We start from the raw sequence: 13,153 nt of genomic DNA, 5'->3' as shown, positions 1-13,153 counted from the left end.
TAAACCCTAAACCCTGAACCCCAAACATTAAATCATAAACCCTAAACCCTAACCCTAAACCAAAAACTCTAAACCCTATACCCTAAATCTTATACCATAAACACTAAACCATGTACCCTAAACCCTAAACCATAAGGGTGATGATCCGTACAGGTATAGGGTTAGGGTACATGGTTTAATGTTTATGGTATATAGGATATAGGATTTAGGGTATCGGGTTTAGGATTAAGTGTTTATGATTTAATGTGTACGTTTACGGTATACGGTATAGGGTTTAGGGTTAAGTGTCTATGATTTACAGTTTAGGGTTTAGGGTCTAGGGTTTAGGGTTTATAAACCCTAAACCCCAAACATTAAATCATAAACCCTAAACCCTAACCCTAAACCCTAACCCTAACCCAAAAACTCTAAACCCTATACCCTAAATCTTATACCATAAACACTAAACCATGTACCTTAAACCCTATACCCTAAACCATAAGGGTGATGATCCATACAGGTATAGGGTTAGGGTACATGGTTTAATATTTATGGTATATATAGGATATAGGATTTAGGGTATCGGGTTTAGGATTAAGTGTTTATGATTTAATGTGTACGTTTACGGTATATGGTATAGGGTTTAGGGTTTAAGGTTAAGTGTCTATGATTTAATGTTTAGGGTTTATAAATCCTAAACCCTGAACTCCAAACATTAAATCATAGACACTTAACCCTAAACCTTAAACCCTAACCCTAAACCAAAAACTCTAAACCCTATACCCTAAATCTTATACCATAAACACTAAACCATGTACCCTAAACCCTATACCCTAAACCATAAGGGTGATGATCCATACAGGTATAGGGTTAGGGTACATGGTTTAATGTTTATGGTATATATAGGATATATGATTGAGGGTATCGGGTTTAGGATTAAGTGTTTATGATTTAATGTGTACGTTTACGGTATATGGTATAGGGTTTAGGGTTTAGGGTTTAGGATTTAGGGTTAAGTGTCTATGATTTAATGTTTAGGGTTTAGGGTTTATAAACCCTAAACCCTAAACCTGAACCACAAACATTAAATCATAAACCCTAAACCCTAACCCTAAACCAAAAACTCTAAACCCTATAACCTAAATCTTATACCATAAACACTAAACCATGTACCCTAAACCCTATACCCTAAACCATAAGGGTGATGATCCGTATAGGTATAGGGTTAGGGTACATGGTTTAATGTTTATGGTATATAGGATATAGAATTTAGGGTATCGGGTTTAGGATTAAGTGTTTATGATTTAATGTGTACGCTTACGGTATATGGTATAGGGTTTATGGTTTAGGGTTAAGTGTCTATGATTTACTGTTTAGGGTTTAGGGTTTAGGGTTTATAAACCCTAAACCCTAAACCCTGAACCCCAAACATTAAATCATAAACCCTAAACCCTAACCCTAAACCAAAAACTCTAAACCCTATACCCTAAATCTTATACCATAAACACTAAACCATGTACCCTAAACCCTATACCCTAAACCATAAGGGTGATGATCCGTACATGTATAGGGTTAGGGTACATGGTTTAATGTTTATGGTATATATAGGATATAGGATTTAGGGTATCGGGTTTAGGATTAAGTGTTTATGATTTAATGTGTACGTTTACGATATATAGTATAGGGTTTAGGGTTTAGGGTTTCGGGTTTAGGGTTTAGGATTTAGGGTTAAATGTCTATGATTTAATGTTTAGGGTTTAGGATTTAGGGTTTAGGGTTTATAAACCCTAAACCCTGAACCCCAAACATTAAATCATAGACACTTAACCCTAAACCCTAAACCAAAAACTCTAAACCATATACCCAAAATCTTATACCATAAACACTAAACCATGTACCCTAAACCCTATACCCTAAACCATAAGGGTGATGATCCGTACAGGTATAGGGTTAGGGTACATGGTTTAATGTTTATGGTATATAGGATATAGGATTTAGGGTATCAGGTTTATGATTAAGTGTTTATGATTTAATGTGTACGTTTACGGTATATGGTATAGGGTTTAGGGTTTAGGGTTTATAAACTCTAAATCCTAAACCCTGAACCCCAAACATTAAATCATAAACCCTAAACCCTAACCCTAACCCTAAACCAAAAACTCTAAACCCTATACCCTAAATCTTATACCATAAACACTAAACCATGTACCCTAAACCCTAAACCATAAGGGTGATGCTCCGTACACCACCAACTTTTAGGCACACCACCAAAAACCAAACCCTACACATTAAACCACAAACCATAAACCATAAACCCTATACCAACCCTAAACCCTACCTATACCTAAAACCCTAAACCATAAACCATATACCCTGAACATTATACCATATGCATGAACCCTAAACATTAAACCATAAACCCTAAAGCCTAAACCATGCACCTCCCAAATTTGGGTAAATTCAAATTTCACCTCCAAACCCTAAAATAATACAATGTTAAATTACGATAAACGATGTTAAATTACGATAAATTATGATATATTTAAAAAAAATACATTTTATGAATAATTAAATTAATTTCGTGTACATTTATTCTATAAAGTTTATTAATTAATTACCAGTAATAGCTAGATAATAGAGAAGTTATACGGCCTTAATTAATTTTCACCAAAACTTACCCTCTCAAAAGAAACCGCCAAATATCACAGATTTCGGACCCAAATTTTGAACCTGATCGTAAATTCAAACATCACCTCCCAAATTTGGGTAAATTCAAATTTCACCTCCAATATTTGAGAGGTGATCTTTCCACACTAGCATTTGATCCATCCACTCTAAAATAATACAAACTTCCTATTTTACCCTTAAACTACTAGTAAGTCAATGTACTATTTACAAGGGTAAAATAGGTAATTTAGATTGTTTTGGTGTGGATGGATCAAAACTAGTGTGTGCACCAAATCAAATTGGGGTTAGCTAGTTAAAAGGTTTTTGAACAACTCACTTATCTCTTTTTTCACCGATTCAAAGAACAGTTAACTAACTCTCAAAGAACACATATATCTTTTTTCACAAGATCGAACACAGGTATTTTTTTCACAAGAACTGTATACATTTTTTCACCAAACTGTATATCTTTTTTCACGAAAATGGATTAACGATTCTGTAATTTTAATTGTTTCTAACTACTCTGTATATAAAATTGTTTATAACTCTGTTGCATTAATTGATATAATTGCTCATTATTGTGTAGTGACCCCAACTTTTCCATGTTTATATATATTAAATGAAATTTATATTTACCTGATTAAGTGTTTCCAACATGTTAAGCAATCAAACTTGTTAGAACTTGATTAATTAAAATGAGTTTCATGTAGACAATTGACCACCCAAGTTGACCGGCGATTCACGAACGTTAAAACTTGTAAAAAAACTATATGATGACATATATATGGATATATATATATATATATATATATATATATATATATATATATATATATATATATATATATATATATATATATATATATATATATATATATATATATATATATATATATATATATATATATATATATATATATATAGTTAACATGTTATTATGATAAGTAAGTATCTCATTAAGTATTTTAACAATGAGTTATATACATAAAAATGAGACTATTGAATAAAGAAACTCGAAACGATATATATAACGATTATCGTTATAACAACGTTTAATTAAAATAAATACATATGTATTGAATTAAGATATGAACACACTATGTTTAACATGATAAAATGATAATTAGTTATATCATTAAGTGTCTTAACAATGAACTACATATGTAAAAACAAGACTACTAACTTAAGGATTTCGAAACGAGACATATATGTAACGATTATCGTTGTAACGACATTTAAATGTATATATATATATATATATATATATATATATATATATATATATATATATATCATATTAAGATATATTAATACATCATAATATCATGATAATGTAATAATTTAATATCTCATTAGATATAATAAACAATGGGTTAACAACATTTAAACAAGATCGTTAACTTAAATGTTTCAAAACAACACTTACATGTAACGACTAACGATGACTTAACGACTCAGTTAAAATGTATATACATGTAGTATTTTAATATCTATTCATACACTTTTGAAAGACTTCAAGACATATATCAAAGAACTTCTACTTAAAAAAAATGCTTACAATTACGTCCTCATTCGTTTTCATCAACAATTCTACTCGTATGCACTCGTATTTGTACTCGTACAATACACAGCTTCTAAATGTATTTACTATTGGTATATACACTCCAATGATCAGCTCTTAGCAGCCCTCATTTATTCAACAAACATGTGGAACTAACCATTTGGCAACTAGCATGAAATATCTCACAAAATTACAAACTAATGTGACCTTAAATGAAGACCTAAGTTCACGTTTTTCATCATCATCATTATCACTTTCATTTTTCAACATTCATGCACCAAACACATCTCTCTCTTGTTCTCTCTTGATGTTCTAAGTGTTCTTCATCATTTCCTTCATAATCTACATCAATCTAGCTCATAAATCCTAACCTATATCAAGTTATAAAACAACTACTCAAGAAAACTTCAAGAACACTTTCATGTTTGCAAGTCTACTTCCAAGCTTTATAATCCATTCCAAGTAATCATCTAAGCTCAAGAAATCTTTCTTATTTACAGTAAGATATCTTTCTAACACAAGGTAATATTCATATTCAAACTTTGATTCAATTTCTATAACTATAAAAATCTTATTTCGAGTGGAAATCTTACTTGAACTTGTTTTCGTGTCATGATTCTGTTTCAAGAACTTTCAAGCCATTCAAGGATCCTTTGAAGCTAGATCTATTTTGCTCATTTCCAGTAGGTTTATCCACAAAACTTGAGGTATTAATTATGTTCATAACATCATTCGAATCATATATATAAAACTATCTTATTCAAAGGTTTAAACTTGTAATCACTAGAACATAGTTTAGTTAATTCTTAACAAAAGTTAATCCTTCTAACTTAACTTTTAAAATCAACTAGACACATGTTCTATATCTTTATGATATACTAACTTAATGATTCAAAACCTAAAAACACGAAAAACACCGTAAAACTGGACATACGCCGTTGTAGTAACACCGCGGGCTGTTTTGGGTTAGTTAATTAAAAACTATGATAAACTTTGATTTAAAAGCTATTAATCTGGGAAAATGATTTTTCTTATGAACATGAAACTATATCCAAAAATCATGGTTAAACTCAAAGTGGAAGTATGTTTTCCAAAATGGTCATCTAGACGTCGTTCTTTCGACTGAAATGATTACCTTTACAAAAATGACTTGTAACCTGTATTTCTGACTAAAAACTTATACTTTTTCTGTTTAGATTCATAAACTTAAGTTCAATATGAAACCATAGCAACTTGAATCACTCAAAACGGATTTAAAATGAAGAAGTTATGGGTAAAACAAGATTGGATAATTTTGCTTGTTGTAGCTACGTGAAAATTGGTAACAAATCTATATTAATCATATCCTATCTAACTTATATTGTATTATACATGTATTCTAACATATTATGTAATCTTGGGATACCATAGATACGAATACAATGTTTTGACATATCATATCGACCCATCTATATATATATTTCGGAACAACCATAGACACTCTATATGCAGTAATGTTTGAGTTAGCTATACAGGGTTGAGGTTGATTCTAAAATAAAATATATACTTTGAGTTGTGATCGAGTCTGAGACTTGTAGACACTGGGTCGTGGATTGATTCGAGATAATATATACATTGATTTATTTCTGTACATCTAACTGTGGACAACTAGTTGTAGGTTACTAACGAGAACCGCTGACTTAATAAACCGAAATCATTAAAACGTAATAAAAAATATTGTAAATATATTTTAAACATACTTCGATATATATGTACATATTTGTTATAGGTTCGTTAATCGACCAGTGGCCAAGTCTTACTTCCCGACGAAGTAAAAATCTGTGAAAGTGAGTTATAGTCCCACTTTTAAAATCTAATATTTTTGGGATGAGAATACATGCAGTTTTATAAATGTTTTACGAAATAAACACAAGTAATTGAAACTACATAATATGGGTGAATGATCGAAGCCGAATATGCCCCTTTTTGCTTGGTAGCCTAAGAATTAGTAAACCGATCTACTAATTGAATCGAATCCTAAAGATAGATCTATTGGGTCTAACAAACCCCATCCAAAGTACTGGATGCTTTAGTACTTCGAATTCGTTTTTATCATGTTCGATGGATGTCCCGGAATGATAGGGCATATTCTTATATGCATCTTGTTAATGTCGGTTACCAGGTGTTCACCATATGAATGATTTTTATCTCTATGTATGGGATGTATATTGAAATATGAAATCTTGTGGTCTATTATTACGATTTGATATATATATATATATATATATATATATATATATATATATATATATATATATATATATATGTGTGTGTGTGTGTGTGTGTGTGTGTGTGTTAAACCTATAACTCACCAACATTTTTGTTGACGCTTAAAGCATGTTTATTCTCAGGTAATTATTAAGAGCTTCCGCCGTTGCATGCTAAAATATGGACAAGATTCGGTGTCAGCATGATTGTATAATATTGTTTAAAACTGTATTCGAGATTTAATTTGTTGTAACATATTAATATTGTAAACCAATATGTATTGGTCGTGTGCATGTGTGATATTTTTAGATTATCAATTCTTGATAATCTAGGTGGTGTCCTTTTAATCTTGTCAATAAAATAAAAGTTATGGTTTGTTTTAAAAACGAATGCAGTCTTTGAAAAAAAACGTCTCATATAGAGGTCAAAACCTCGCAAAGAGATCAATTAATATGAAACGTTTATAATCAATATGAACGGGACATTTCATATTGTTCTTTACATTCTTGTAGATTATGGCAATTGAAGGAATCAAAAAGTCTTCACTTAGATCCTCTCAACAGGTTGAGGCTAATACCATGAGAAAATGCCAGTTCGTTGCACCCAATACCATCAGAAAATGAGTTAGTGCACCTCATATCTCCAAAGAATCATCCTCAAAATCCAAGTCTCAAAAGGGCCATGTAAGTGATAAAAGGCCGAGGTTAAGTAAAAGTAAAGTTCAACGAGTTAGCCAAGAAGATGGTAGAGGTCTGGGTCGTCTTCAACTGCAAGATGAATATACTGAGCCCGAGGATGATGCACAACGACAAAATGAAGAATACGATAATTACACAAGCTATGATGAAGATTTTGAAGAGCATCGTCAACAAGGTGAACTACAACAAACTGAAGTACTACATGAACAACCTGAAGAAGGTTCACGTGTGAATAAAGAAACTGAACCAGGTTATTTTTTCTTTTTCTAATTTGGTTTGTTTATTCGATTTATATTGTTTCTTGTTTAGTCTATCAGTTGTAAATCAAGTGCACATATGTTGTAGATAATCAGCCGAGAGGACCGACTCTTATGCGGTAGATTTATATGCAAAAGCCACATGTTCGACTTCCTATTACTGTTAATGAACATGGCCAGCCAATTGGTGCAAACAGTAGTCAATTTACCCATTTTCTTGGTCACTTATCGCTGAGTTACCAGTATTGTCCAATTTATAGACCGTGGAACAAAGTTAAACCCGAAAAGAAGGATAAGTTGCTGAAGTTCTTAAGGGTACATATTTTAAAATATGTGTGATAATATGTTTTTTTTTGTTCTCATGCAAGTGATTTATATTTTTTTTTATAATATGTAGACAAAGTTTGATTTTCCACCAACTGCTAAAGCGTTGATATTCCAATCATATGGGCGCAAGACGAAAAATTGGAGGTCGAGAGTTAAGGAATGTTACTTTGACCCGTCTAAACCAATGGAGGAGCTATTAAAGTCACCACCTCTACAACTAACCATAAGACACTGGAGAAGACTTCTTGAATATTGGACCAGAGATGATGTGATGGTATGATATATTCTTACACTTTCATGTAGATAGACTAACCATCGTGATTTGATCTCCTTGAATACTGACCACTCTTTTCTTGTTCAGTAGATGAACGAAAAAAACAAAGACAATAGGGCTAAAAAGAAGTTGTCACAAATGACGGGGAAAAAAAGTTTTGCAAGAATTCGTGAAGAACTGAAGGTAATATATCATGTGGGAATTATTTATATAGTACGTATAACTTTTGAATATACATCGTTAATAGTTACCTCGGTTTTACTCATTGTAGGTGAAGTTGGGAAGAGAGCCAACTAGGGTGGATATGTTTAAGGAATGTTACAAAATCGGTGAAGGTGAAGCTGCTCGTGTCTTTGTAAGTAATTTTACAAAAGTAGATCAAATATATCCTGCACATGATATCAGTAGATGTATATTTATATATATGTTAATCACCATAAACCACTTGTGAGGTTTTTATTTCATTTGAAGTATACTTTTAGGTCGGAGATAAAAGAAAATAACTATTAACCATATCTTTAATTTAATTAGTTACAAGGGTAAGCATTGCATATACTGTGATTGGGCTATACTGTGATTGGGCATTGCATATATCGAATATCAGAGTAGAATTATAATATGATAGTTATCCTTTGTATAGCTTACAAATTAGTTGGAAATTTTCCATGTATATCGATGCCATCTCCTGTATATATACTGGTCATATTATTGAATCAAATATCAATAATTTACTATCTCTTTTATGCAGGAAAAAATGAAAGACCTAACCGAGAAACTCGGTGATGGTGCAACTGATGCACCTGGACCAGATGATGTTTTTGCCACAGTAATGGGTAAAGCTAACAATGGTACTGCAGAAATGTACGGACTTGGTGTTTGCTCCAATCATTTGTGGGGTGCAGGACATAGTCGATTAGCTGTTAGCAAACAAATGCTCAGCTGATGTCTAGAAATGCACAACTTGATGAAGAAAATGCAAGGTTAAAAGCCGAGAAGAACAATAGTCCGGGTGCTCAGAATGATGGTTCGCGTGTTCATGCTAATGGTTCGGGTGATCACCGTTTATGGGTATGTTTCAATTTAATAGCTTACTGTTTTTTTGACAGCTAAATTTTAGGTCGATAAGGAAGTTTATGTAAAAAGCATTAACTTCGAGAAGGTAGCAATAGGAAGGTTGAGGAGCGTTGATCCAAATACGGTTCTTAATGGAACAGAACTTGGACATGGTTGGTGTGAGGTCCATGTTCAGGTGGCCATTAAAAAAGATGAAGCTTTGTTTAGGCCATATGATTATTTGAAATGCATTCATTACGTCACTGGTACATCTATTACTTGGCCTGCTCAGTTAATCGAGGTATGTCCTTGTTAAATTTGTAATAATTAAGATTAATTTTTATAATGTGCACCTTTATGCTTATACATGGATGATTTAATTTGTAGTTGGTACGCGAGGATTGATCAAGATTGGATGGTGACGGGTTGAAGAGTTTTTGTGTTTGTTAATGTGAGCCAGTTTATAAATGAATGTTTGTGTTTGAAATAATTTGTTGATACGATGTATGTGTTGGTGTGTTTGAAATAATGATTTGTCCTGTCATGATTTTATTATTATTGAAACAATATAACTTACTGTAAATGTAATCATGTGGTGATCAATATTATAATTTATATTTAATATTTGTTTAGTAATTTAAAAATTTAAAATTATTGTAATTGCAATGAATTATAAATTGATGCAATCAAAAGAAAACTGGATCCGAACAGGGCCCAAAAGGTCTAAATAGCTGAAGCAGGCCCGAAAGGCACATTAAGCTTAAACGTGGCGATAAGCCCAATTAGCATAACCGGGCACAAAAGGCCCAACTATCTGAACTGGCTTGCAAAGGCCCAATTACCATAACCTGGCCCAAAAAGCCTAATTATCTTAACTGGCCTAGAAAAGCCTAATTAACATAACCTGGCCCAAAAGGCCCAAATATCTGAACTGGCCTGGAAAGGCCCAATTATCTGTATTGGCCTGGAAAGGCCCAATTACTATAACCTGGCCCAAAATCCGAAATGGACCCGAATACCCGAACCGGATATTCGAAACTCAGATGACTTGTTAGGACACTTTTTTGTGGTACTAAGTTAACATATAGTTATATTAGGACCCTTTTTTGTGGTACTAAACTACTATATTTTTATAATAGGACCCTTTTTTGGGTACTTACATAATTTTTATATATATTAGGACCCCTTTTTTGTGGTACTAAACTACTAAATGTATATTAGGACCCTTTTTTGTGTTACTAAACTACTATATTTTTATAATAGGACCATTTTTTGGGTACTTACATAATTTACAATTATTTTAGAATGCTTTTATTGGTATTAACATAGTTTTTCATTATATTAGTACACTTTTTTGGGGTCCTAATATGATCTAACATACAAATTTAGGCGTCATAGGACCCTTTTGTTGTTTATAGGACTCAAATAAAAGGTCCTATAAGCGTTAGGACCCTTTTCGGATAATACGACCGCTGTTGTTACGTCGTGTGTTTTGGGGGTCCTATCAAGCAAAGGGTCCTAAGAATGGGCCTTTTTGGACCCTTATGGGGGTCCTAAGAACGCAGTTTTCTTGTAGTGATTTGAAGAACACTCGCCCAATCACCCCATTTATTCAAATAAAGAGGAAGTAAATACGTTCTTCTTTATTAATGAGTCATAAGCTTGACTCGACCCCATTTAAATTTTTCCTTAGTAGGGTTTAACTTCCCCCACACTTATCGGGTGACATATAAAATCGGTGGAAAATGTTCCACGAATTAGTAACGTTAACCAGTCATTAATACCTCAGGTTGTAAAGATATATTTAATTTGCTGTTTGTTCAAAATTTTGAAAATAACCCGAGTATCAATAAATAGTTTCCCATTGTGTAGGTCTTGAGGCAATAAGTTTGTTTTTGTAGCGGGTCCTTGCCAAAACGGGTCTTAAAATATCATTTCACATATGATAATATCTTGATGACACGTGAAGTATATCGGAGTTATACATATTTCAAGTGGTGTTTCCAGTATAAGTTCTTTCTTAGTAAATATTTCAAGCAGTTCATCCTCAGATTCATCATTGATGTTGACCTTCATAAACTTGTCAAACTCGGCATCTAGCTCTTCATCCTTAATACTTATAAGTGTGAAATTCCTCGTGTCTACATTCATTAATTCCCGAAAGTCTTCCTCAAGAGAAGAATCAATGTCATATAACCTTAAAATTGGAGCAGTTTCCACTAACCTAGTGTTTTCTAGCAACTTTTCCACCTCAACTTTGAAATACAAATCCTCATCTTCTTCATCTGAAGAATCCCATTTTATCGAATGAAACTCATCATCGTCCTCTGTACCTAAAATGTCCCAATCTATAACTGTTGGTTCCTCATCTATAATTTCATCCTTAAATGGTGAGGCTACTATCATAAGTGGTGGAGTGGTAGGTTGTGGAGTTATGTGTTGTGGAATTGGTATAGATTTTGTCACACTTAAATGTTCTAGGTATGAATCGGCAAGTTGTTTTGTAGTAGGTGGGGTACTCGAATGTTTTACGTCCGCATTTGTGCAACATTGTAAAGATCCATAAAAAAGGGCAAAATCCTTCGGCTATCATTTTCTCTTCTATCGACATGTTTCTAGTACTAACCCTAATTTCCTCTACTTCTTCTTTGATTGGTTTGAACTCTTCATTAACCAACTCTTCCTCATTATTAGTCCGATAATACACATTGGAAAGATATGGTGTGACAGTTATCGTATGTTGAGTTTGAACATTTTCTTCCTTTTCCTTTACTTCTCTCATGTATTCATTCCATTCTAATATCGATTGTATTTGTTTTTGTGAAAATGGAGCAGCCTTATATTCAGCCTTATTTTCTTTAATAAAGTCTCTAGCCATTTCCATAAAAGTTATTTCTTCTTTTCTCTTATTGATTGTTCCTTTTTAAATAAGATTTGAGATTTAGATTTTAAAATGGAATATAGACTTTCAGAGAGTCTTGCTCGTTGGACAGTTTTAGGGTGATCTTGGAAATTTCAGGACAATATTAAATCGAAAGTTATGCACCGCCAGATGTCACTCTATCTGGCGGTGCATATTAATGATTTAAAAAGCGTGTTTAAAGAAGTACCATTCGATTCAAAATTATATGCGTTATACATAATTACATTGTGAGTGAAATAATAGGCCTTAAAACTATATATACCTTGCTAATTCATACATACACAATAGTAATAATACGATATATATTGAAAACGTTCAAAAAAGAACATTATAAATGAGTAAAATCTCTTTTTTCGGCATCCTGACGACCTCGAATAGTAATACACTTTCCGAGTGTCTTGATGCTATGGTCATTTTAGGGTGATCTGCAGAATTTCATCACAATCTGAAACCAAAGGTTATGCGCCGCCAAATGTTACTCCATTTGGCGGCGCATATTATTGATATAAAAAACTTGTTTAATGAAATGAAATTAGATTCAAATGTATATATGTGTTATACATAATTACATTGTGAGTGAAATGATAGGCCCTAAAACAATATGTACCATGCTAAGTCGTGCATACAAAAAGGAATAACATGATAGAAATTCAAAACTGTCAAAAGAGCGTCTAAAATAAAAAAGAAGGCAAAATTGAAGTTTTCGAGGCCTTGTCTTGAAAAATATTTTGCACAAACCGCCTACGGTAGTTTCCCAATGGATAGATCTCGAAAAAATACATGATTTAAAAAAAACCGTATCTAAATCGGAGCTACGAGTCAAAAGATACTATAGATCTAACATTTTAGCCAAAGACACAAAACACCAAGCACCACGAACCATCGGTGGTGTTTGGTGCGTGGTGCGAATTTGCGAGGAAAGATGTCTTTTTCGGAATCTAGACGACCTCGAATGGCAAGCACGTTTAGAAAGGCTTGCTCGTTGGGCCGTTTTATTGTGATCTTGAGAGTTTCAGCACAATCGGAAACCAAATGTTATGCGCCGCCAGATGTCACTCCATTTGGCGGCGCATATTAATGATTTAAAAAACGTGTTTAATAAAGTACCATTCGATTCAAAATTATATGCGTTTTACATAATTACATTGTGAGGAAACAATAGGCTTT

At 32.8% G+C, this 13,153-nt stretch overlaps 1 protein-coding gene across 1 annotated transcript; it reads left to right on the top strand.

Annotated features, from left to right (window-relative positions):
* The first annotated feature begins 7,538 nt into the window (after positions 1-7,538).
* Positions 7,539-8,953, top strand: LOC139864438 (uncharacterized). Its single transcript, XM_071853019.1, has 5 exons — positions 7,539-7,724; positions 7,807-8,010; positions 8,101-8,193; positions 8,282-8,365; positions 8,759-8,953. The coding sequence occupies exons 1-5, from the start codon at positions 7,539-7,541 to the stop codon at positions 8,951-8,953; spliced, it is 762 nt and encodes a 253-aa protein (XP_071709120.1).
* The last annotated feature ends 4,200 nt before the right edge of the window (positions 8,954-13,153 follow it).

This window comes from Rutidosis leptorrhynchoides, chromosome 8 (genome assembly GCF_046630445.1).
Source record: "Rutidosis leptorrhynchoides isolate AG116_Rl617_1_P2 chromosome 8, CSIRO_AGI_Rlap_v1, whole genome shotgun sequence".
Taxonomy (NCBI): domain Eukaryota; kingdom Viridiplantae; phylum Streptophyta; class Magnoliopsida; order Asterales; family Asteraceae; genus Rutidosis; species Rutidosis leptorrhynchoides.
This window is presented reverse-complemented; position numbering and strand designations above follow the sequence as displayed.